The 27,872-nt window shown below is 40.6% G+C and overlaps 1 protein-coding gene across 15 annotated transcripts in view; it reads right to left on the minus strand.

Moving 5' to 3' along the window:
• PPP6R3 (protein phosphatase 6 regulatory subunit 3) overlaps nt 1-27,872 on the minus strand; it is a 153,480-nt gene that overhangs the window by 90,844 nt on the left and 34,764 nt on the right. For 9 of the 15 annotated variants that reach the window (XM_012452972.2, XM_012452970.3, XM_021669710.2 and 6 more), the window contains exons 2-4: nt 22,485-22,610; nt 8,268-8,418; nt 5,257-5,527 (exon numbers count right to left, since the gene is read on the minus strand). In XM_012452972.2, the coding sequence (XP_012308395.1) occupies nt 5,257-5,307 (51 nt within the window). In that variant the 5' untranslated portion in view covers nt 5,308-5,527; nt 8,268-8,418; nt 22,485-22,610. Of the gene's footprint in view, nt 1-5,256; nt 5,528-8,267; nt 8,419-14,282; nt 14,382-22,484; nt 22,611-27,872 lie in introns of all 15 variants that reach the window. The other 6 variants (XM_012452975.3, XM_021669709.2, XM_012452967.3 and 3 more) reach the window with 4 other exon arrangements.

The following is a 27,872-nucleotide window of genomic DNA, read 5'->3' on the forward strand; positions in this document are numbered from 1 at the left end:
GATCACATCATTGAACTCCAGCATGGGCAACAAGAGCAAAACTGCATCTCAAAAAAAAAAAAAAAATTCTACAGCAGAGATTAAACAAAGTATTTTAATAGCATATACAAACAATTCTGAACAGAAGCCGACAGGGGAAGTGACATGGAGATGACCTGGACGCTGTGGTTAGTACACTCTTAACAGAGTTCGTATTTCTTACACATGTGAAGAGAGAAGGAAGAGGACAAACCTCTTTTGGGTCTGGCCAACTATGAATATGACTTAAATGTGGGACATGAAAGGAAGAGGATGAAGGTAAGATGCCTGAGGTGGGGCATTGTAGGCACTGCCCACTGTGCTAAGACAGACACTGGAGTCTGCAAGCACAAATCTAGAGTGTGAATGCCTAACTGTCAACACTGTGAAAGACAGACTGGAAAGGAGCAAGCCTACTGAAGAGGGACCCACCGGAGCAGAAGATGATGCTCTGCAATGGCCTCTACATTAAAAACCAAGATATCTGCTAAGAGATTTCATACTAAATGACCATTACTCCTCTAACGTCACCATAATTCTGCCTGCTCTAAGTCTAATTTCCACTTTTTCTTCATTCTGGAGCTGTACTTTGGTATCAAATGATACAAATTTATACTTGCCTTTAGAATTCTGGGAAATACACAACCCTCAGAAGGAAACGCCTATATATACCCCATACTAACTCCACATATAATGCTAAGATGCTAACAGCAATACAGGATGTAACACCTTATCACTCACTTCACTTTTATATGTAAAAAGTCAACCACCAACCACAAAATCCAGCCTTACTTTTGTCAACTAGTTCAAATTAAAGCAAGTACAGTAATGTGTTCCTCTACAAATTATCATTATGAAAGCTTGAATGTACAGGAATGTACTTGAATTCTGTGCCTATTTTCTACAATTTCAAAAACTTCAAAGTATATGCAAAGCATGAGTTATTTATACTAAGAACAAGTTTTGTTAAAGTGCAACTGAGAGTTTGTGTGGGGAAAGGCAAGTAATGAGAATGGCACAATGGCAGTCGGGTTTTTGCCAGGAGTCTCCTTAAAAGATCAAAGGAACAGGGGAAAGCCAAGGAACACCACTCAGCTGGATCCAGATGCACATGTGCATGCTGGAGGTGAGAGCATGTGAATACAGGTAAGATAGTATCATAAATGTCAACATTAGCCGGGCACAGTGGCTCACATCTGTAATCTCAGCACTTTAGCGGGGTGGCAGTGGGTGAGTCGCTTTAGTCCAGGGGTTCAAGACCAGCCTAGACAACAAAGGGAGATCTTGTTCCACCACAAAAAGTACAAAAAATTAGCTGAGCATGGTGGTGCACACCTGTAGTCCTAGCTACTGAGGAGGCTGAGGTGGGAGGATCATTTGAGCATGGGAAGCAGAGATTATGCCACTGTACTCCAGCCTGGTTGACAGAGTAAGAACCCTGTCTCAAAAATTTTTAAAATGTTTAAGTCAAAGTCAAATCAGTAAATTCTCATGGGCCCTAGAAAGGTTTCCTATCTGAAACGTCCAAGATTCTTGGAATCTCTGAAACTGGGTAGGATTCCAAAAGCAAACAAATGAGTCAAACATCAGAAAGGAAGCACTGGGTAACTGGAGGAGAATAGGAAACATGGTTATGATTGGCATGGCTATTTGCAACAACACAAAAAGTTTCTAACTCTCCAAAACTGAAGAGACGTGAGGTGGTCCTAAGCAAATAAAGAATGGTTAAACTGCCCTGGCTAGAAAGGGAATTCTATACTAACGTGTGGTGAAGGGAAGACGTGGAAAATCCAAGTCAAAGTTTGCATTAGGTGAAACCCGGTTACGTGCCATTTATGACTCACCCAACTTAAGGCAAGTGACAATGGTAATTTATTACTCATATTTCTTACAGACAAGGTACCCAAAGAAAATGGGCTTTCCCAATCCAGCAGAAATTCAGGAGCACACTGAGATGCTTTTGGCAAATGGTCAAAAAGAAGCAGTCTTCAGATTGAGAAATGAGCTATCAAATTTATTTTGTAGTTTAACCAATTCTTTTTTTTTTTTTTTTTTTTTTTTTTTTTTTTTTTTTTTTTTTTGAGACGGAGTCTCGCTCTTGTTACCCAGGCTGGAGTGCAATGGCGCGATCTCGGCTCACCGCAACCTCCGCCTCCTGGGTTCAGGCAATTCTCCTGCCTCAGCCTCCTGAGTAGCTGGGATTACAGGCACGCGCCACCGTGCCCAGCTAATTTTTTTGTATTAATAGAGACGGGGTTTCACCATGTTGACCAGGATGGTCTCGATCTCTCGACCTCGTGATCCACCCGCCTCGGCCTCCCAAAGTGCTGGGATTACAGGCTTAGTTTAACCAATTCTATAATGAAAGACAGACCTGGCAACTTGGTCACAAAAAAATCTTTTAAAAGCCCATTTTTAAAAGCTTTAGCTATTACTTTCAATTTTCCTTCCCTAGCAAACTTTGATCAGGCTGTATATAACCCTTAAGTATTCAAGGCTATCTCAACAGCCTCAGATTAGTAGTAATAAACTGTTAACCTTCAGGAAGTTCTTTCTTTTGTAAATGTTTCACAGTATGCAACCTAATGTGCAAGAAAAGTTAAAGTAGATTCTAGACTACTGAGACTGCTCAGGAATGAAAGTTCAGCAAAAAATGGTCTTTATACGTCCTTAGGAAAAACAATCTTCAACCTCTCCTAATTATTCCGTAATTACATTAACTGTCTGGACACTGCAACTTTACATAAAGGTAGAAACATAATTATTAACAGCAGCTACCAATTAATTATTAGGTGCCTACCATACTGCCAGACGCTGGGCTTCATGCTTTTAGATACTTCATACCTTCAAGGTTTTGCAGATGGAAAAACTAAAATTCTGAGAGATCAAATGACCTACTGAAGACCAGAGCTAGTGAACATGCTAGCAGAATTGCGACACAAACCCAGGTCTGAGTAGCTACAAAGTGTGCAGTCTTCCTAGTCAAAGCAGCAGTCATCAAGAGCACGACCCCAGCCTGGGCCAGCTGTGTGTGTCCTCAGCTTGCATAAGGCAGCAACAGCAGGTCAGCCTCACAATCCAAAGGCTCTCAGGACAAGTTCTTGAAGGGGAACCATGTGTCTCTGTGCACAGGGTGGAGAATCACTTCCCAGACAAGGTAGTTAGGCATTCAGCCTGAACAGCGCTGGTGGTGCATCTGGACAAGCTCAGCTCTTGTGGCCAGAGGCTCACATGACACGGATTCGCAGGATGCCACAGGCTTGTCAAAACGCACAGAAAACACAAAGCTAGGAGGAAGAGCTATTGCTGGGTAAGTCAGCAGTCACACTGTTTGACACGATGTATCAAGAAAAATTTACTTCATATGAATGAATATAAAGTCCTTTTCAGACAAAAAACTGAAAAACAAAATGGGGAGAAAGCCAGGAAGAAGAAAACTGCTGAAGAAAAGAAACAAAAAAGTCCTAAGATTTCAGTTGATTCTAAGTACAATATAAAGTTCTAACATTATGATGTGGTTAATAAGCAAAGAAATGTCAGAATATAGTAACAGATAAATCATGTCTAGGACCAGAGGAGAAACTAATCCCACTGTGGCCTGCCCTGAGCATGTAACGTCACAGCAGGAAAGAGCATATCCTGTTCTGAGGGAAAACGAAGAGTCTGGCAACCATATGACATCAAAAGAGATGACAAGGGCAGCAGAAAGGCTCACTGCTTGGGGAGATAAAGTAACTACCTTTGAGTATCTTAAAAAGCTTAGAAGAGAAGACCTGTCTTGTATTGTACCCAAGGATGAAATAAGAACCAGTAAGTGAACAGTGCAAATTATCCACAAGCAGTAGGAGCAGAACTTGCTAAAGATAAGGTCTGTGGCTGCATGCGAGGCTCCTCAACTGGAGGTGCCCTGGCAAAGCCTGGATGATTTTCTGTAAGAACAAAAGGAGTTCCCGTTCTGGAGAGGAAGGTTGTACCAAATGATTAACATGCTGTTTTATAAATCTCTTCTCAAAGTCCATTGGATATAAAAGGCATAATACACAGCTACATTTGAGCTGACATGGAGTTCCAGTAAGAAAATAGAAAAGATTATGCAACCTTCCAGATGCTTAGTGGGTTGAACCCCACGCATTCTCCACTGCTCTGGAAACTCTAATAACACAACACAATAAAGGACAAAGGAGAAAAAAAGGAAACAACAGCCAACAACTTCACAAAAAGACAAAAAAAAAAAAAGGCTGGAGGGGTGGGTAGGAAATAGAAGAAAGCCATTTTCCCAGAGCTTAACAAATGTGGCTCTCCTTAGGGCCTGCACAGGCCATCACAATGAGTGGTGCAACAAATTCTCCGAGGTATGTAGTTTCACGGTAGCAGAGATGATGTATCTAAACCTTCAGGGGTGGGGGGCTCATAAAAACAACACAAAAAAGGAACACAACTCAATATCAATTCTAGAAAACAACATTTTCAGACATGGAAGGTCTGACAGATCTATTCGCACTTTCTCAGGAGGCTACTAGAGAATGTTCTTCACCAAAACATGACAATAATACATGAAACCAGAAATCCAAGACACTGAGAGACAGACAACTCCCAGAAGAAAGGGGAGGAGAAACACCAGCAGCTACGGAGAAGGTGAAGTGCAATCCGTATAGAGGAGGCATGAGGCTCAGGGTTTTGGAAAAAGTGAGTCCAAGGAGACAGAGCTGACTGCCAGATGTATCTGACCACACTGAGAAGAATTTTGCAAATTTTGTCAGGGATTTAAAGGATAATTAACCAAAATATACATACCCTTAATACTGACTTTATCTAAAAGTTATAGCTATGTTGGAAAATGAAGGGGAGAAGGAGCTATCCATCTAAGAACTAAAATCTCCTCTTCATAGTTAGAAGCCAAGTAGATTAGAAGCAGCTACATGTAGGCAAATTATTTAGAAATGTGGAAATAAGATGAAGGTAGTAGTCTCAAGTGAATAATTCGGAGATGAGAAAAACAGAACAATTTATTATTTTTTGCTATAAACCTTGTGATATACCTCTGACTTTTTAGCCTCCATGAACAGTCTTCATGAAACAACTACAGGCAGAGTATTTTCAAAGACCTTGAGAAAAGACAACCTAAAGTAGCATCTGATAGGACATGCTACAACTGACTGTGGTTGTGTACACAACAGAAAAAGGCTTGGTTCAACAAACTTAGAAAACTTGTAAAAATTTAAGGAGTTTAAAGCTTACAGTTATTCTTTTATTTTCGCCAGCGGGCATTTGGAGACTTTTTAAATCCATCACATGTTACTGAACCGGTAGCACCAACAGTAAACTTCATTCACTCATGGACTTAACCATCCTGGCTTGCTCTGGTAAAGTTTTATTGTGATTTTTTTGAGCACAGGGCAAAGACTGAAATTTTTCAGAACAAGGAGAATAGTTGTGGATGACAATTACTGAACACTGGATAGCTGTGGAAATTTGCCTTTACTGAAGTCTCAGTGTTCTTGAATTCAACCTAAAATTACAAGGCAAAACAGTGCTGACATGTGAATCATATACTACATTAATGTCATTTAAACAACTTTATTTGGTTGATAAGGAAGGTCAACCTGCTTCATACACTTCCTGTAGGAGATGAGATCTCCATTCCCATACAAATTTGTAGTACACATGTTTTCTGAGCTGAAACATAGCATTTTGCAGACCTTGATGCAAAGGCAAAGGAAATTTCCCTATTTCAAAATCCATTTAGTTGTGCAATTAAGGAGCTTTCGCCCAAACTAGACTCAGAAATTATTAATTTACTATGTAATGACATGCTAAAAGGTAAGAATCAAGAGAAGAATCCAAGAGAATTCTACATATGCCTTCCAAATAATGAATATACTCAACTGAAGTAATATGCTTGGGGAATGACAGAGAATGTGGAGTACCTACCTGTGTTAAAAGACATTTCCAAAGATGAAAAACATAAAACTTTGCTGCAGATCAGTATTAGCAGATTAGATGTATATTTGCAATAGATTTTCATAAAAGCAACTCTAAAGACCAATTAGGTGAAATATTATCCCCCTAGAAAAAGAATTCCAGTCTTCTCATTAGTAGAGAGAGCTGTATTACAGAAAATTGAACTCAGTTATTACATTTTCAATCTCAACGATAACAAAACCTGTGAAAATTTGTCTCTTGGTATATAAATACCTTCAAAAAATCCTTTTTGCCTCTTGGCCCACAAAACCTAAAATATTTCTTATCTTGCCCTTTGCAACAAATGCTTTGTTTGCCAGCCTGTGTTCCAAACTGCCCTATGCCTACAGTGCTGTTCCTCTCCAGGAACCCTCGGAACCATCCAGCATTGATTCCAGGACTCCTGGAGACTTCTGAGTAACTTCTTAAGAGAAGGATTCCCTCTAGTGTGGGACAGCATGCTGATGAGCAGAGATGTGTAAAAGGAGGAGGAGGAGGAATAACTAAAGTTAAGAAAATTGTTCTAGGAACTGCCAAAGCTAAGACTCTCAACCGGCAAAGAAAAACAAAATAAACGGGAAGGGAGAGAGGGAGAAAGTCTCAAAAATACTATCCTAAGAAATGTCTCTGACATTTTAGCTCCTACCACCAAACAATTAATGATACCTATATTTTATTAAAAGTACCAAAGATACAAAGAAGTTAAAGCTGCTTCCTCACAAAATACTTACAATGTAGTAAAAGAGAAAAAAATGATTCTAAAATAATTTAATGAGATACTCTGAGAGTTCACAAAAGAGTGACCACAAAGGAAGTGAACAATCTAAGGTGGTTTGACAAAAAAAGGGAGGAAGAAAGCTGAGCCACAGAAGATGTGAATTCAAATACAAAGAACAATAATAAAATTCTATGAGGCTGGGTGCAGAGGCTCACGCCTGTAATACCAGCACTTGGGGAGGCTGAAGTGGGCGGATTACTTGCGGCCAGGAGTTTAAGACCAGCTTGGCTAATATGGTGAGATCCTATCTCTCCAAAAATACAAAAATCAGAAGGGCATGGTGGCGTGCACCTGTAATCCCAGCTACTCAGGAGGCTGAGACAGGAGAATCGCTTGAGCCCAGGAGGTAGAGGTTGCAGTGAGCCAAGATCACACCACTACACTCCAGCCTGGGTGACAGAGTGAGACCCCGTCTCAAAAAAAAAAAAAAAGAAAGAAACACTCTATGAGACAAGGAGCAACAAGGGGAATGAATACTTGCAGAGAATTCTCCACATGGGATTCATGCAGAAGAATGTGGATGCTGTGTACAAGAATCTGAATACTAGGGGCAAGAATTGGACCTCACTGTTTAAGTGCAAGGGGAACTTGCAAGGATTGAGTAGGACTGTTCTTGAGGGGCTGAGGCTGAGGGGACATCATATGCAAAGTACTATTTTAGATGCTGAGGCAACATCCACCTGGTGGTTAGAAGCAGAGACCCCTCACAGCAAAACAACCATAGGATCTCCCCAGGCAACAAAGCCTGACCTAGCTTTGCAGCAGTGAAAACAAAAAGAAAAAGACAGTTGCAAGAGTCAAGAGTAGAACCTATATGCCCTGGTAAATAACTGTTCATTAGGATAAAAAGAAAGCCAAGTAAAAAGTGACTTAAATTAAAGTCCTAGAGCTAGCACTAGTTCAGAAAGGTAGACCATTAAATGGTTTCTGTCTGCCTTCTAGAGATACAATGGAGACAAATGAAATTTGATTAAGTATGTTTGCATGTCCCCAAAAGGACCTACTCTGCCACTTCTGCCACTTCCTATTAAGTGTCAACTGAGGCAAAAGCCAAATATGCAAATTCCATCTCTAATCTTTAACAAACAGTTTTAAAGTGATGGAGATTTGGACTCAGAAAGAGACAGTGGCCAACCAGAAGCCAAACATCCTCTTGCTGGTTTAAAACAAAAATACACACACAGAGTCCGGTAACCCGGAAGCAGCGGCCTGGGTCGCAAGTCTTTTTCTGTGTGCTACTACTTCAGCTTCCTAGGTCTGCCTGCTCTTTGGCGTTCCTCTCAATAAACCCTGCAAACTTAGAATCCTTTGAGTTCTACAGATTTGAAGATAGACCAAAACAGACTAAACATGCTGTTATTTAACTTCCTAAAAATCCCACGGTACCATACTGCACCTAGCCTCAGAGACTGATCTCCACCTGATTTGCTAAGACGCCACAGTCTCACAATTAACCACAGCTTTCCTTGATATAATTAATTGAAGGAAACTCTTACTAATCGTGTCTTACCTTTCAAACCAAGTTTAAAAATTAAAAGAAACGTTTTCTTCTTTGTAGCTCCTTGCCCATTACAGGTTATCCTGGTAACAGTTTTCCTCCAATTTACTGCATTAGTAGATTAGCAGAAATAATGTGGGATATGGATAAGAAACAAGCTCTCCTGTAAAAGAAAAGAAAAAAAAAGCAGACAATCACATATGTTCTCTTTTGGTATGACAATAGCTGCCATTAAAGCATGCTGGGTCAGGGTCTTGGGTCACACAGAACTATATACCCCAAGGAATTAAAAAGTTCTAGTTGATTAAACTTTTTCTGTATGAACATGAGAAAAAAGGCACTGGCATCCCTCTACTTCAGCTTTTATCCTAAACAGAAACACAAAAGTAAATATAGATGTCATAAAAGTACTATCAGTGAGTGAAGAAGAAAAATACATATTCTTACCTTTGTCTTCTGAAAACATCAATTCTATTCTTATACAACATAGGGTCCACTATAAAGACACCATACTTTAAAATACTAAAATTTTCAAATTTCCTTCCTTTAAATGCCCCCGGCAGCCCACTTAATAGCTTTTATCAGGAAGCATGAGTAGAACATTAAGGTCACTGAAGTTCTAGCTATACTCAAATTTAGTCTCTAATGTCAATTAACCAAATACTGCACATGAAAAGAATATAAATTATCTTCCAAGGCACACACTTCATATATAGCTTAATTCTGCAGAAAAAGATGTAAACTGTGGACACTGAACTAATAAGAAATCCTCTAAGTAGTGAAGCCTGACAGGGCCAAAAAATAAGAGGGGGGGGAAACGGCCAGGCGCAGTGGCTCACACCTGTAATCCCAGCACTTTGGGAGGCCAAGGCAGGTTGATCACAAAGTCAGGAGATCAAGACCAGCCTGGCCAACATGGTGAAACTCCATCTCTACTAAAATAGAAAAAATTAGCTGGGCATTGTGGCAGGCACCTGTAGTCCCAGCTACTTGGGAGGCTGAGGCAGGGGAATAGCTTGAACCCAGGCAGCAGAGGTTGCAGCGAGCCGAGATCGCGCCACTGCACTCCAGCATGGCAACAGAGCAAGACTCCGTCTCAAAACAACAACAAACAGAAATCCTCCAAGGATGCAGTCTACAAGGCATCTCCAAAACAATGCTGTTCATCTAATGCCTTTCCCCCATAAAACTCACACTACATTGTGATCTCAACTCAACATTTTCCCCTCAAGTAAGATAATAATAGAAACAATGTTTAACATTTGTTAAATAAAATCAATCAACAAAAATTACAGTAACAAGCCTAGGGGCAAATCAAAACAAGCATATTTAATTTAAAAATAAAATATTTTAGCCAGGTACAGTGGCTAACACCTGTAATCCCAGCACTTTGGGAGGATGGTGGATCACATGGTAAAGAGATTAAGAGCATCCTGGCCAACATGGTGAAACCCCGTCTCTACTAAAAATACAAAAATTAGCTGGGCGTGGTGGCGCGCGCCTGTACTCCCAGCTAGTCAGGAGGCTGAGGCAGGGGAATCACTTGAACCTGGGAGTCGGAGGTTGCAGTGAGTTGAGATCATGCCACTGCACTCCAGCCTGGCAACAGAGCAAGATGCCATCTCAAACAAAACAAAACAAAAAATTTCCCAGTTAAGTAGTTTTTTTAATATACACTGCAAAAGTATGAATAATTAACTAAATTTTTGCTTAAAATGAGAACAGATCATGTGGCTGTGCTGCTGAAGTCCTCAGACACAACGGAAAGGTCCTCTATGGCAAATCCCCCTTCCCTCCAATTTAGAATCATGTATCACATCTAATGTCCTATTTCCTTACTTTCCTCTAATCTGAAACAGTTCAACGTTTTCTTCCCATTCATTTCACTGACATCTTTGAAGAATATGGCTTACGCCTTTCTGGCAGTAGTACTATATAATGAAGCTTTGTTTCTCCTGGACCATCACACAAAGAGACAAGATAATGTCAATTTGTCCCATTATTGGTGATAATTTCAACCACTTGGTTAAAATACTGTTTGCCAGATTTATTCACTATAAAGTGAGCATTTCCTTAATAATTCATTCGTAATCTGTAGGAGAATACTTAGAGCCTATGTTCTCAGAACATTCATCCAACAGTTTTGTGCTGACTGGCAATTCTTGTCTGAATCAATTGATGCCCAGTTACGAAAATGAGGTTATTGTGGCTCTACTGTACCTCCTGGCATTCAAACTTCAGCGAGGGACGCTGCCTTCTCCTCACTTATTCTTTCCTTATGTCATCAGTATGGACTCACAGATTCATATTTTATTAATTAACATTTTTTTCTTTTTTGTTTTTCGAAGATAGAGTCTCGCTCTGTCACCCAGGCTGGAGTGCAGTGATACAATCTCAGCTCACTGCAACCTCCGCCTCCTGGGCTCAAGTGATCCTCCTGCCTCAGCCTCCAGAGTAGCTGGGATTACAGGCACCCACCACCATGCCTAATGTTTGTATTTTTTGTAGAGATGGGATTTCACTATATTGGCCAGGCTGGTCTCAAACTCCTGACCTCAAGTGATCCATCTGCCTCGGCCTCCCAAAGTGCTGGGATTACAGGCGTGAGCAACTCCGCCCAGCCAATTAACATCATCATTCATTCTGATGTTCAAATTGTCCCACATTTGGCCAGTGGGAGCACTCTTCCAGCATGCTCCTGTGTGCTTTTCGTAGTTTTCAAGCACTTCCTTATTTCCTGAAGTAACACATTCTGGATTCATCTTATACATTCTGTGCTCAGCTTTAAAATTTGCCATTTTTCCAAGGAGTCTTGTTTCCTTTCAGTGGGGGATGTAATTCAGAAACAAAGGTCTGAGAGCAAAGTATGTTCATACATACTGGGGCTCTCATTTCCTCTGTCCTTTTACAGTGAACAAAGCTGGGAAGGAATGACAATTTCAAATGCTCCAACTCTGTTGTGTATCCCTGACTTTTAAATATGAATGAAAACCAAGAATTACCAGACACCTCCAGAAAGCCTCTACCATAAAAAGTAGCAAAACAAATACCAACAATAGTAGTAGAAAAATGCCAAGTCAGAGGAAAAAACAATCAGAAAACAGGAAAAAAACTGAAAGCCTAAAATGGAACATATTTGAAACATTCGCCAACATCCAAGCAACGGGGGTTCTTAAAAAAAAAAAAAAAGGCAGGCGGGAGAACAAAAAACAGGAGGAAATCAGAGAAATAATTCCGAAAAAAGTTCCTGAAAATAGACCCACACCAAGGAACATCACTGTTCAACTGCAAGACTCCCTGGCACAGAGAAGAGCATAGGTCTTCTACGATCAAATATCTGAATAGTTTCAGATTTCTCAAGAACAGAGAACAGAAAAGTAACACCTCATAACCATTAGTATGGCTACTGCGGGGGGAAAACAGGAAGTGTCAATGACAATGTGGAGAAACTGGAACCCTTGCGCACTATTGGTAGGAATGTGAAATGGTACAGCAGCTGTAAAAACCGTATGTTCATTCCTCAAAAATTAAAGATAGAATTACTATATGACCCAGCAAGTCCACTTCTGGTTCTACACTCAAAAGACCTGAAGGTAGGATCTCAAAAAGATATTCGTGTACCCATGTTCATGGCAGCACTAGTCACAACAGCTAAAACATGGAGGTAACCCCAGTGTCCATCAACAGATGAATGGGGAAGTGAAGTATAGCAGAGGTGGAGTATCCCCTGTCCAAACTGCTTAAGACCAGAAGTGTTTCAGATTTCAATTTTTTTGCATATTTGAATATTTTCAAATACATAATGAGATATCTTGGGATAGGGCCCAATTCTAAACATATAATCAGTTTTGTTTCAAGTATACCTTATACATATATCCTAAAGGTAGTTTTACACAATGTTTTAAATAAACTGTGTATTACATGTCTATATTTTGACTGTAACTAGTCACATGAGGTTACGTGTTGTATGAGGCCAGGTGTGGAATTTTCCAATTGTGGCGCTGAGTTGGCATTCAAAAAGTTTAAGATTTTGAAGCATTTCAGAACTAGGGATGCTTAACCTATATATACATACAATGGAATATTATTTAGTCTTTAAAAGGATATTTTGATATAGGCTACAATGTGGATGAACCATAAAGACATGCCAAGTGAAATAAGCCAGTCGTAAAAATGACAAAAACGTCTTTTGATAAAGGCAAAAGACTATATAATTCCACTTACTGGAGGTACTCAAAATAGTCAAAATCAGAGATAAAAAGCAGAATAGGAGATGGATGGGGGTGATGATGACTGTACAATGTTATGAATGTACACTATTAAAGTGTACACTTAAAATGGCTAAGATGGTAAATTTTGTTATATGTATTTTACAATAAAAAATGATAATGAGGCAATGTCTAAATAATTCTGAAGATACGTGTTCTGGCTGAAGGTCTGTGCCCCCTTCTCCCATTCATATGTTTAATTCCTAACTCCCAGCACTTGGAGAAAGGAAGTAATTACATTTAATGGGGTCATAAGGGTGGGGCCCTGATTCAACAGGATTAGTGTCTTATGAGACACCATGTGTACAGGAACCCAAGGAAAGGACCTGTTGAGGGAGTTTGTGCAATAATCTCGAAACACACGATCTTGAATACCAAAATCCCGAATGTTGAATGTTCATCTGCAGTGGATTCTAATTATTGACCTGGATAACTCTGTAAACATTAGAATTCTGGACGTGTTTTGCAAACTCTTCTGAACTGGTGCGACTTTTCTTTCTCTTCTCTATGTTCTTCTCATTGTTTCAGGATTGTCCCCTCCAGCTCCTGGTTTTTTCCCAGCCGTCCCCTGCGGTGCTGCACTGTGTCTGCCTTATGGAGACCCCAAGGATGTCCTGGATGGAGTTACCAAGCCCCTGGCAGGCTGGTCCAGTTCCTGGCCCTCACAAAATATGTGTCCTTTTACCTCAGGAGACCAGCTGCTCTGGAAAAGCCGCAGCCCCAGCAGAGTTTGGCCCGTTTTTCTGCTTGTTTCACCAGAGGGTGAGCCCGCCCCCTGCCCCCCACTCCAGCTGCCCACCTGCACACAGCTCTGTTAATGGCTGGGACCCCATTAACAGAGTTAACAGTGCTGGGCCTGGGCTTCAGCTTCTCTCCAACTCCCATCTACTCCATATGTGGTCCTGGGAGATGTTTTCTTTCCTTTTGAGCCTGAAAGATCAAAATCCCTGAAGTCTAAAATCCTGAAAATTACAATCCCAAAAGATCGAAATCCCAAAAATATAATTCTGAAAAAAATTATTTTAAAAAATGTTTCAAAGACATGTATTTACATTTTTAAAGAGATATTTCAAGCCAGGTATGATGGCTCACACCTGTAATGCCAGCACTTTGGGAGGCTGAGGCAGGTGGATCACCTGAGGTGAGGAGTTCAAAACCAGCCTGGCCAACATGGTGAAACCCTGTCTCTACTAAAACTACAAAAATCAGCCAGCTGTGGTGGTGGGCACCTGTAAACCCAGCTACACAGGAGCTTGAAGCAGGAGAAATCACTTGAACCCAGGAGGCAGAGGTTGCAGGGAGACAGAGGTTGCAGTGAGCTGAGATCACACCACTTTACTCCAGTCTGGGCGACAAAGTAAGACTCCGTCTCAAAAAATAAAAAATAAAGGGGGATTTGAGAAACAAACAAACAAAAAGACAGAATGCTTCATAGGTCACTTTACATAATAAAATAGGCAATAATCACATGCACATTTTTGCAAGGATAAAAGGTATAACTCAGGTCTAATAATGGCAGTTGCATGGGTAGACTAAAAGTTATGAGCAGACAAACTACATTCATAAATAGGTCAAAAAGTGAAATGCATAAATGCATATAACAGCCGGCACGGTGGCTCAGGCCTGAAATCCCAGAGCTTTGGGAGGCTCCAGCGGGTGGAATGGTTAAGGCCAGTTCAAGACCAGCTTGGGCAACGTAGTGAGATCCCACCCCTACAAAAAAATCTTTTTATAATTAGTTGGACTTGGAAGTACCCACCTGTAGTCCTAGCTACTCAGGATGCTATGGCAGGAGCGTCGCTTAAAGCCCAGGAGTTTGAGGTTACAGAGAGCTATGATCACGCCACTGCACTCCTGCCTGGGTGACAAAGCAAGACCTTGTCTCACTCATTCATTTGTACATACATTAAAATGCACATAACTATGGTTGGTAATTGCATGCACTCAGCTTTATAACTGCAGTCATCTAAAATACCATGATAGACAATCTATGTGTTTTGACGAGACCACAATGAATCAACATCGCATATATGGCTGCTCAGAGAGACAAGAAATTTTATCTTTCACAAATGCAGATACACAAAAAGGACATCTCTTCATTTACTGAGGAAATTTCAACAGCTTTACACACATGTACAATGCTTACACACACAGTCAAATGTTGTAAAATGTACTTCTGTGGAGTCAAATATGCATAAAATGCATAAAACAAAAAGTATATACACAACTTATACCCCCAGTATTGAATATGATGTGAAGATTAAATACATAGCATAGCAAATTGGCGCTTTGTGTGAATGGGCTAAAGTTTTACATGACTGAATAATTTGGCGAAGAGATTTCTTGTAGTTTTCGTCTGTCTTCACTACTTCTATCATCTTCAAAACACTCACTGTACTTGTATTTGAAGAGTGGTTGTGGTCTCCAAACTTTTTAAGTACATGCTTGTCTGTTTCAAAGTCTGTTATGTCCAGCTGTTGTAATTAAGCAATATTCTGCTTTCATAACCCCAATAATAATTAACTTTAAAATTTTTATCTTACACCATTAAGTAGCCTCACACACTTATCACAGCCTTTTTGCAAGCGAACAATTTCACATATCTGTTCCGTTGTGCTGTAAGAAACACAGTAAGAAGTATTTGACTTCCCCAATACCAGATTTGTATTAAGCTTCTCTAGCAAGAAAGAACCGATAAGACATGTATACAGATATATGAGAGGGGATTTACGTGGGAAACGGGCTCATGCGAAGGCCCAGTGGCTCACGCCTGGTGGCTGGCAAGTCCCATGACAGGCAAGCTGGAAACCCCGTGACTCAGTCCGAGTCCAAAGGCCTCAGAACCAGGGACACCAGTAGTCTCTAACTCTGAGTCCAAGGGGTCTGCTGGTGTATGTCCTAGAGTCCAAAGGGTGGCAACCCTGGATTTCTCACATCTAAGGCAGCAGAAGAGTCTGTCTGGGCCCTGGTTGATTGGATGGTGCCCACCAACACTGAGGGTAGATCTTCCCCCCAGCCCACTTAAGACTCACGCATTAGTGAGTGAGTTATTATCAACTATAAAACAGGGATAATAATAACAAACAACAGGATGGAAAAGCACTGTACAATGCCAGCACAAAAGGTTTGTAAGGGCAGAAGTTCATACCTGAAGTTGCTGATTAAGCAAGTGCATTTAGATGCTGTTTGAGAATTTTTCCATCTCCTCTGGAAACACTCTGACAGACACACCAAAAACCTAATGTTTCACTAGGTTTCCAGGTATTCCTTAGTCAAGGAGACATCTAAAATTGAGTCCACAAGTCCACCTATTGTCAACCTGGCACCCACATACATCTCTTTAAACAATACTTAATTTCAAATAAAGACAATAACAAGGTAAGAGTTCCGTCTAACATGATCCAACTATCCTATGCACAACCAAAAACATACTACACCCTTCCCCAGCAATCGGCTTTCAGGATTTCAACACTCAGGATTTCAATCTTTTGTGATTTTCAGGTTTTTAGAGACGATGATCTTCAGGGCTTCTGATCGTTAGGCACTCCAGCATTTGGGATTATGGGCTCCACACTGTGTCATCCGGTATGACTGGCACCACACGTGAGGAGAGATGGTGTCTATAAACCAGGAAGAGGCCCCTCACTAGAAACCAAATTGGCAAGAAGCTTATCTTGAACTTCTAGCTTAAAGAATGTGAGAAAATAAATTTCTGTTGTTTAAGCCACCCAGCCTACGGCATTTTGTTATGGCAACCCTGAGCAGGCTAATATAGAAGGAAAATTATTTCCAACCCAGAAGCACATACCCAGTCAAATTATATAAATCACAAGCACAGAGAAAGACACACAGTCTCAAAAGATCTACCTCTGACACACCTTTCTCACAGAAAACTACTGGTAACTATGCTCCACAAAAACCAAGGAGAGCAACAAGGTAACACAGAACACAGAAACAGAAGATCCAATGGGGAGGAAAGAGGCAAAAAGAATCCCCAGGGTGGCAGAATAGGAGAGCCAGCAGTCCAAAATAGAAAGATTCCTTCAAAAGAATAAAGCTGAGGGAAGATGTGAACATGTCATTGGCTAAAAGTCTGAAGCTAAATTAGTTACAAGTACATTTAAAACACACACACACATGGCTGGGTGTAGTGGCTAACACCTGTAATCCCAGCACTTTGGGAGGCCGAGTCAGGCAGATCACCTAAGGTCAGGAGTTTGAGACGAGCATGGCTGACATGCAGAAACCTCGCCTCTACTGAAAATACAAATATTAGCCGGGTGTGGTGGCACATGCCTGTAATCCCAGCTACTTGGGAGGCTGAGGCAGGAGAATGCCTTGAACCTAGAAGGCAGAGGTTGCTGTGAGCCAAGATCGCGACACTGCACTCCAGCCTGGGTGACAGAGTGAGACTCCCAACTCAAAGAAAAAAACCATATGTGCGTGCACACACACACACACGCACGCACACACACACACACACAAAGTAACACATTTCCAGAGGAAACCAAAAGTTGTTTAGGAAAGGAAAGTACTTATAATTTACCACTTAACTATAAATAGTAACCATAGGCTGGGTCCAATGGCTCACACCTGTAATCTCAGCACTTTGGAAGGCTGAGGAGGGGTAGATCATGAGGTCAGGAGTTCAAGACCAGCCTGATCAACATGGTATAATCCGTCTCTACTAAAAACACAAAAATTAGCTGGATGTGGTGGAACAAGCCTGTAATCTTAGCTGCTCGGGAGGCTGAGGCAGGAGAATCACTTGAACCCAGGAGGAAGAGGCTATAGCAAACTGTGTCACGCCACTGCACTCCAGCCTGGGCTACCGAACAAAACCCTGTCTCAACAAAAAAAAAAAAGGAGGAATGTTGGACTGGATTGGGAAGAGGTATTAAATATTGAGAGACTAGAGAGCTGTAGTATCAGGTCACACAGGTAATGAGAAGCTAAGGCAAATCACTTAACCTGAGCATCCCTTTCTTCACCTATAAAATAAAATAGGCCATCTGTAACAGTGGCTCATGACTGTAATCCCAGCACTTTGGGAGGCCAAGGTGGGCCAATCACTTGAGCTCAGGAGTTCAAGGCCAGCTTGAGCAACATGGTGAAACCCCACCTCTACAAAACTTACAAAAAAAAAAATTAAAAGGCTGGCACAGTGGCTCACACCTGTAATCCAGCACTTTGGGAGGCCGAGGAGGGTGGATCACCCAAGGTCAACAGTTCGAGACCAGCCTAGCCAACCAGGTGAAACCCTGTTTCTACTAAAAAACAAAAACAAAACAAAACAAAAAAAAATACAAAAAATTAGCCAGGTGTGGTAGCAGGCACCTGTAATCCCAACTACTTGGGAGGCAGAAGCAGGAGAATCACTTGAACCTGGGAGGCAGAGGTTTTAGTGAGCCAAGATTGCATCACTGCACTCCAGCCTGGGCAATAGGAGCAAAACTCCGTCCCCCCCGCAAAAAAAAAAAAAAAAAAAAAAAAAAAAAAAATTGGCCAGATGCTGTGGCCCGTGTCTCTAGTCCCAGCTATACAGGGGGCAGAGGTTTCAATAAGCCAAGATTGCGCCATAGCACTCTAGCCTGGGCAGTGAAAGTGAAGTCCTGTCTTAAAAATAAAAATAAGAAAGTTGGAATTAAAATTAACTCTAAATTTTCTTCTTGCTTTAAGAATATATGAATCTAATATGAAAATAAAGCTTTCAACATGGTTAACAGTGGCTACAGAAAAAATTAAGCAGAACTTGGTAAAAAAAAAAAAAAGTGAAATAAAAAAATAAAATCTGCTTTAAGCCCAGAGGGACTGAGAAGGTATTGATGGTGAAGGAGAAGTTACTGACAAGCATGGTTGAAGAAATCAAGATCCAAGGTTTCCTATCCTCACAAGGAAAGAATTTAACTGACAGTATCCAGACATACTATGGCACAAGACTGCTAAAAAAAGCTAAGCCAGAAAGAGATGCTTTGAAAGTTAAACAGATGAGGGTGGAATCCATGAGGATGATGAAAAGTTCTCCCTAAAGGACACTAAAGCTGAAAAGGGGGTATTCTCCCCAAGTATTTAATTTCTATTTACATCATAATTAAAGGACAGAGTGAGAAAGGGGCATGGTTAGAGTAAGACTATTCTGAAACACTGGGCCCAACTGCACAGCATCATGGAAGCTAGAGGAGGAAAACTGTGGTTTTAATCATCAATAACATCAGATGTAGTTCAGCAGTTGATAAGCACTAGACTATTCTCTTGGAGGAAACAAAGCCCCTTCTCCAAAAAAGAAATCAAGACAGGAAAAGAAATAGTGTAGTTTTATTTTTAACCAATCATTCCTTCAATAGACTGAATTTTTATCAATAGTCATATAACCTAACCCTGTCATAGATTTTTTTTTTTTTGCTTTTTTTTTTTTAAAAAAAATATGTACAGCACAATGTGACATTTGGATAGCAAGATTTCTCTTTTCAGTACTACTGGCTCTGATTAAGGCCAGTGAAGAGAAGCCAAGTGCAAAATAATGATAAAAATATTATTTAAGAATGACGACCGCTTTGGACTAAAACAGCAAAACCACAAATTCTCAACTAAACAGCATCTAAATGAACTTGCTTAATCACAAAACTTGAGAATAGTAGGAATGAAAATCTACCCTTACAAACCTTTTGTGTTGGCACTGTACAAGTGCTTTTCTATCCTATTATTATCTGTTTTATAGTTGAGAAAAACAAAGGATTTACCCCAAATCACTCTTATATGAACATTCAATCTATTTAAAAACAAAAAGCCAAAAAACTCACTTCAGGTGGGAGAAAAAAAGCAGCAGTAATCTGCTCCCTAGCCTCTCATTACTATTTTTTTTTAGACCTGGGGTCTTGCTTTGTTGCCCAGGCTGGTCTCAAACTCTTCGGCTCAAGCGAGCCTCCCAGAATGCTAGGATTACAGGCGTGAGCCACCTCACCCAGCCCCATATAAATTTCTAATACAAATACCACGAAATTCCTGCTGATGTAAACTCATAAGAGGAAACCATAGCTATTATATAACAGTCAAGAAAGCATTTTCTCCTTACATCACGTATCAGACACAACTAAAGATGCACTCTCCATTAGACAGACAGGTGGTATCACAAAGGTTGGACACACAAAAGCAAGGAATTCTACTTTTTAACTGGCATCAGGAAGTCCCAGGACTGGCCACCTCATTGTGCCCTCCTAATGAAGATCTCAACAATCCCATTGCTGCAAGCACCCTCACATGTTCTAAAACACCCAGGTTTGAAGAGATGGAAGGTAATGAGATGGGAAGATAATTCATCTCTGTGAGGACTTGTTCACCATCTTTACCTTCAATGCCTAGCACAATGTAAAGTAAAAAATTATCCACAAAATTTTGAATACAAAAATGATCAAAAATGACTGCACGAACGCCCATAATTAGGAAACAACCAACTTCCATGACTTGATAAATAACCTAATTCCCATGTCTTCAGAGGCATCTTCCAACAGAATAACTATATATAGGCAACTTGACCAGCCAATTTCAGAAACACCAATCATTTTAATACAGATCAAGGTAGGAGTATCAAGTCTTCTAAGCCATTAATAAAAAAATCACCACACTGAAAAAATGCAAAAAGACTACTGGGTAAAGTACAAAACACCCAGGGTAAATCCATACTACCACCTTCTAAAAGCACAATCATGTATGTAAAGTACTATAAGTAAAGACTTTGGCACCTGATTGGATTACATCATTGTCTGGCTATGCACCCTAATGGACACTCAAATCACTGCAGGTACACATGAAGCCAACACAATCTGTTTTTACAATAGAAGCAAGTCATAAATTAGTACATCGACATCTACGGTAAAGCCCAAAAAACTACCTCTGCCTGTTATAACAAGAGTGGGCAAGGACACAGAGCAAAGGTACGAATGACTACATGATCTCAGTCACCAAGCTATATTTATAGTGGGCTCAGCCAAGGTACGCAATCAAGCTTAATTTGATGTAAAAGCTGAAACTTCCATAATCTATAGTACAAAGATAAAAAAGACCAAAACTTCTTATATGGAATCTTGGCAGTCAAGTGGGTACTATCTGAGGTAAGTGTATAAAGATTGCTGGGAGGTGAGAGGAATGCTGGTCAGGGGAGACAAAGTCTCAATTAGGAGAAAAAAGGGGTTTTTGAGATATAGTGCACAGCATGCTAAATGTAGTAAATACTCATGCCACTGTGCATTTCAAAATGACAAAGAGAATTTCAAATTTTACAAACCACAGTGCTTCGAAAAAGTAAAATAAATAAATGAATAAATAAGTAAAAAGAGAATTTCAAACTTCCCCCTCACAAAAAAGTATTTGTGGTGACGAATGTTAATGAACTTGATTTAATTATTCTATATAGTATATATGAATCATAACATCACTTAGTACCCTATAAATATGTAACAGCTATAATTTATCAATCTACAGTTAGAAAGGAAAAAGGTTTTCGGCCAGACACGACAGCTCACGCCTGTAATCCCAGCACTTTGGGAGGCTGAGGCAGGCAGATCACCAGATTAGGAGTTCAAGACCAGCCTGGCCAACATGATGAAACCCTGTCTCTACTAAAAACACAAAAATCAGCTGAGCATGGTGGCATGTGCCTATAATCCCAGCTACTCAGGAGGCTAAGGCAGGAGAATCACTTGAACCCAGGAGGTGTCGGCTGTGGTGAACCCAGATCGCGCCACTGCACCCTAGCCTGGGTGACAGAGCAAGACTCCACCTCAAAAAAAAAAAAAAAAAAACGAAAAAAACTTTTTTTTAAGTATAAGGGGCTGGGTGCAGTAGTTCATGCCCATAATCCCTAACACCTTGGGAGGCTGAAGCAGGAGGATCACTTGAAGCCAAGAGAACAGCCTGTGCAAAATAGCAAGACCCCATCTCTACTAAAAATATAAAAATCAGTCAGGCATGGTGGTGCACACCTACAGTCCCAGCTATTCAGGAGGCTGAGGTAAGAAAATTGCTTGAGCCTGGGAGAACTCAAGCTAAAGGTTGGGATTTTTATTAAGTTGGTGCAAAAGTAATTGTGGTTTTTGCAAGTACAAGTAATGGCAAAAACCACAATTACTTTTGCACCAACCTAATAAACTGACAAAACAAGATATCTACATCATGGCGAGGGGGAGGGGGGAGAAACAATCTCATACAGGTTCTTATCAGTGTCCCCCCAAAAAAAAAAGAAAAAAAAAGAATAAAACATAAAGAAAAGGCTCAGGCCAGAACCAGTTGCAGCTCTGTCTCAAGCTCCAAGAGTTACGTCTTTACTCCCAGTTTTCAACCTAAACTTTCAAATGTGTACCTGGCAATTCTAGTCATACTTGTGTGCCTTGGTCTCCACCACTAACATTTCTTAAAAAAAAGATTAACAAGAAAGGTAAACACTCTACACCCGAGCTGTCCGATTCTATAGCACACACAGTTACTGAGCACCTGAAGCATGGCTAGTAAGGCAAAAGACCTAGCTTTTTGTTGTTGCTCCACCCCACTCCCCTGGCAACTGAATTTTAAATTAATTTTAACTATTTACATTAGGTTGGTGCAAAATTAATCACGGTTTTTGTCATTATTTTTAATTGCAAAACCCACAATTACTTTTGTACCAACCTAATACAAAGTTCTACTAGATAGCACTGCTCTGACTCACATTAAAACTAAGCACACACATAGCAAGACTCTGTATCTCTAAATAAGTAAAATAATAATTCAATTTTTAAAAATCTAAGCACAGAATAAATGTTTATGGCCTATAATATTGGATGAATAAATTTCCATCTTCCAGGTCTCAACTTTCTCAACCAAAAAATGTAAAAGAGTTCAACTCGATTGTGTCCATGATTCTAAACGAAATAGTGCAGCATATAAATTAATATTCTTCATTCAAGCAGTAGTAATTAAAGCCACATACCCCTTAAAATTATGGGAGGTACCTCAAACTGATGATGTAAAGGTTTCATATGACCCCTCCAGATGGCCGAGAAGTTCTGTCACTATTTGAGCAAGTCACCACATCTCTCTCAGCTTGTTTTCTTATCTGTAAATGAGAGGTTTAGACTAAATGATTATTGAAGACACTTCAAATCCTAAAATTCTTCATTCCTATACATATAAGAATAGAAAAGAACAAATAAGTGAAACCAAGATACTCAAAGAAAAAAATTATAAATACCAGTTTAAACAAAATCTTAAGAAATTAAGTAAATTTAAACAAGACCCCAATGACAGAGAATGTAAAGTTGTACAATGTCCATGTGCTCTGCTAGGAGGCTGATTTGTCTACTGGCATGTGCCTAGTTTTTCATTTTTGCTCTAGTCCACATGTAAAAACATGTTGCTATCTCCAAAGAAAGCCAAACTGCAAAAAGGTCTGTACAGCCAGGTGCATGTAGCTGGGATGAGAACACACAGCTCACAAAGGTTTGGACTGTTCCTTTCCCCCAACAAAAACTTGACCATGAAAATCTTCCTACACTAGACGTTATAGTAGAATCCCCACTGCTGCTTCCGGGGCTCTCGAATTGCATCAAGAGCTTGCTTACTTTGTCGAAGAGCCAAACCAAGTAAAACATGATGCTCTCTTGATAGGAGGTGCAGTTACTTTTAGCTGCAATAAGGTAAACTGGAGTATGCATTCATCCACAAAGATCTTGTAAGATACCCTTTCCTGTGGTGTAAAACCCAGTATATACATGAAATAGGAAAGAGTCCACTCAAAAGACTCCTAGCAGGTATTTGGAGAAGGGAATTTAGCCTACTGACTTGAGTGAAACAGCTCTTTTCAAAGGCAGCTTTCTATACACGTTGTGTGGCCTTTACCAAACCCACCTGCATGTTTCTCATCTTTAAAAATTGTAATGGAAAAAAACTAAGTCTCAAAGAACTTGACTTATAGCATAATAAGAAAAAAACAATTTCTACTCTCTTCAGGAATATGCTTTACCTGGTATAGAGGTTCCTTTGTTTTACTGCTGATTTAACCAGGCCACCACTGATGACCATTTAGCTTTCAATTTTTGCTATTACAAAAATATGCCAGCATTTCTAGAAGTGGATCTGCTGGATCAAAGAATGTGTGCCTCTAATTAGGTACATGGCCAAATGGCTCTCCTCGGAGGTCAGCCCTACCCATATTTCCCCAGTGATGTGTGAAGGCCTGTTTCCACACACCTGCTTAACAATGCATTTTCTTTTCTCTTATGAGCGAGGTTGGGCACTGTTCATATATTTAGGAGCCATTTATACTTCACTTTTCTGCCAACTGTCTGTTTATATCCTTTGTCCACTTTTCTACTGGGCTGGTGTTCTCAATGATTTGTAGGGGTTATTTTAAAAAAAGAAAAAGAGTCCTTTGTCTGATAGCATTTCCTCTTTACCTCATTCCAGTCTTCGATTTCTCTACCACTCAGCTCAAACTGCTCTTTCAAGTCATTCACAACAAGTCACTGACGACCTCCAGATGGGGCTAAATCCAAGTGAAACTCTTCTGTCCTCACTTTCACCTCACTCTCAGCAGCATGCAAGGCAGTCCCCAGGAAGACCCTCCTCATTAGAACACTCTCCTGGCCTGGCTTCTCTGATGTCACACGCTCCTTGTTTTCTCACTGGCCACTTTTCAGTCTCCCTAGTTGGAAGGCTGCTCCTCTCCTTTCTTCCTTCCTTCTGTCCCACTGATAATGCAGAGGCTCCTGCAGAGGTCAGGCTGTGGACCTAGCACACTCTCCTGAGGGCACCACATTTGCCCGAAGCAAATTCACATTTGTTTTATTTGTACTGTTTCCCCAGCAACTAAAACAAAGCCCTGGAAGAATCAAGACAAGTTTTGTTGAATGAACGAAGCCATTTCCATGGGTGTTTAAAATTTTCCTCTCCATAAACACAACTAAAGTTCAAATTTATAATACCAAAACAACCATCAAGGCATTTCAAACACAGGTAACCCAACGACTGGCAAACATTTTCCCTTTGGATATCTCACAAGCACATCATATTTAATCTCCAAAATGGAGGTGCTGCTCTCCATCACACGCTGCCCACCCAACCAAGCCTCTTCTTCACCATGCCCTTCCCACCTCAGTAAAAGGCACACCCGAGTTGTGACAAGCAGCCTGGAAACCAGGCCTGGCTCCTCGTTTCCCTTCCAATCCAATTCACTGAAACATTGTCAGTTCTGCCTTGTACTTTCCCTTCTCTGCATCTTTTGCCATGGCCTGGAATAAGGTAAACTGGAGTGTGCATTCATCAATAAAGATCTTGTAAGATACCCTTTGGACACAACTTCCTAATTCATCTCCCCAGGCTCCTCTGGCCCCTTCAAGCCATTGTTTACTCGGGTTCTTGGTCAGTGCCCCCGAAACTCCCATGTGAGTATGAACAATAATGATAATAATTCTGATATATGCTCTCTACTATGGTAGGCACGTAAGGCTTTTGAGGACTTGAAATGTGACGAGTTTCATCTAAGAGGTATTAAGAATATAAAATATCCCAGCACTTTGGGAGGCAAATCACTGGAGACCAGGAGCTCAAGACCAGCCTGGCCAACATGTTGAAACCCCATCTCTACTAAAATTTCAAAAATCATCCAGGTGTGGTGGTACACACCTGCAATCCCAGCTACTTGGCCGGGGGCCGGGGGTGCGGAGCGCAGATGAGGCATGAGAATTGTTTGAACCTGGAAGGTGGAGGTTGCATTGGCCGAGATCGTGCCACTGCAATCTGGCCTGGACAACAGAGACTCTGTCTTGAAATAATAATAATCTGTTTACTTCTTCAGTGTGCAGGGTTAATCACATTGTACTTTATTCCACTAATTTTTCAACATAAAAATTTCTGTTAGAAAAGAAAGACAGATGCAACAAGATCATTTTTCAAGCAACAAGAAAAAAAAATTAAAACGAAGAGAAAAAAATTAAAAAGAAAAGACTAGCGCACACTACAAATTCAATGTTATCTAAAAAGAACTTAAGAATTTTGAGGCGCTAACCCTTAATATATTGTTCATCACAACTCCAAAACCGGCAACAAAAGAAGAAAAGCTAGAAGACAGCACAAGGAGAACACAAGTAGACAATAAATATGAAAAGTCTACTTAACAACAGCAAAATCCATGCTGACAATCCCCACAACATTCTGAACTGCCAGCGAGGGCGTGATACATGCAAGATGACCAGACTGCCACTGGCCTCCCATACACACACAAGAGGGAGGGGGTGGAAGTGCCTTCCAAATGAACACTATTACCTTTTAAGTATAGAATAGCTCTAGTCTGAATGAATTTCAATGTGATTTAGGTTGGAAGTCCTTAAAAATTTCAGCTTAGCTCCACATTCAACCTCCAGAGACAGATCACAACCAAAGAAGCAACACCGTTTTCAGACAAAAGTTTTAGGCCAGGCACAGTGGCACACACCTACAATCCCAGAACTTTGGGAGGCTGAGGTGGGCGGATTACCAGGTCTGGAGTTCAAGACTAGTCTGGCCAACATGGTGAAACCCTGTCTCCACTAGAAGTACAAAAATTAGCTAGGTGTGGTGGCATGTGCCTGTCATCCCAGCTACTAGGGAGGCTAAGGCAAGAGAATTGCTTGAACCCAGGAGGCGGAGGTTGTAGTAAGCCGAAATCATGCCACTGCACTCCAGCTTCCATAAGAGTGAGACTTTGTCTCAAAAATAAAAATAAAAATAAAGTTTTAAAGTGAGAGTCCACCAGTTTATTCCCCAAGAGAAACTTCCTCAAGATCCAATTACCAGTGCACAGAAACAGAAGCTACACAACACTGTGGGGAATACCACGAAACAAACAGCCCAGTCCTCCCACAAATGGAAGGCATGGTGAGAGAAGAGCAAAAAATGAGGAATCCACAGATTAAAAAAGAAAAAAAAAAAAAAGTAGCTCTAATTTGGATCCTGATCTGCCACTGCCAAAATTAGAAAAATTATCACATAAAATAACTAGAGGTTTCAAGTCTAAGTATTAGATAATATCAAGCAACTGTTGTGTTCATTTTATTTTTAAGATGTGAGGCTTTGTGGTTCCTATAGTCAAAACCAGAGTCCTTATTCTCTGAGGACATATACTGACATATTTACGGAAGATACAATAATTATTTGAATATCTTCAAAATATAATGGACAGAACTGACTATTCAAGGAAAAATTAATAGAACTTCTTTACCTCAAAAGACGCAATGATGACCCACAGAATAGGTATATGACCCACAGAAGATATTCATAATATATACATCTGACAAGAGGTGTCTATCCAACATTAAAAAAATCCTACCAAGTGTTGTTTTAAAATAAATCTTGCCTGGGCACAGTGGCTCATGCCTATAATCCCCAGCACTTTGGGAGGCCAAGGTGGGAGGAATGCTCGAACCCAGGAGCTTGAGACCGGCCCGGGAAACATGGCAAAACCCCAACTACAAAAAATACAAAACTTAGCCAGGTGTAGTGGTGTGCGCCTGTGGGCCCAGCTACTCAGGAGGCTGAGGTCGGAGGATCCCTTGAGCCAGGAAGGTCAAGGCTGCAGTGAGCTGTGACTGCACCATTGCACTCCAGCCTGGGTGATAGAGTGAGACCCTGTCACTTTTTTAAAATGCCACAATGTGCCTCTCTTCTAACAAACAGAACATGGCAAAACTAGATGCTGTGTGACTTCCAAGGCTAGGTCATAAAAATGATAGCTTCCACTTGGGGCTCTTTCTCTTGAATCACTCTCTCAGTGGGAAGTCAGTCACCATTTCCTGAGAACAGTAAATTCAGACATCCCTGGCAAAAACTGATGTGAAAAAGACCTGAGGCCAGAACCTACTTGCCAGGCACACAAATGAGTCACCTTAGAACAGATCCTCCAGCGGATCCATGAAGCCTTCAAAGGGCTAATCACACCCAAGCCAGAAGCAACCAAACCATGCCACTCCCAAGTTTCTGACCCCCAGAAATTGCAAGATAATGTTTATTGCTGTTTTAATCCACTAAGTTTGGGGATAATTTATTATGCAGCAAAAAAACAGAAAAGTAATACAAACAGAAAAAATAGAAAAAAATAAAAGGCTTAAATATACCTTTCATAAAAAAGGATATCCAAATGACAAGTAAATGTATGAAAAGGCGCTTGACTTCACTATTATAAACAAAAATTGCCGTAAGACATCACTACACAGCTACCAGCAGGGCTAAAATGAAAAAGATGAAAAGTATGAAATACTGGAGAGGATCCAGAGTCAGTGGAACTTCCACACACTGCTGATGGAAGCCTAATTTGGTACAGTCACTTTAGCAGATGCCACCACTA

This window comes from Aotus nancymaae, unplaced genomic scaffold (genome assembly GCF_030222135.1).
Source record: "Aotus nancymaae isolate 86718 unplaced genomic scaffold, 86718_ANA_hifiasm-v0.15.2.pri h1tg000059l, whole genome shotgun sequence".
NCBI classification, from domain to species: Eukaryota; Metazoa; Chordata; class Mammalia; order Primates; family Aotidae; genus Aotus; species Aotus nancymaae.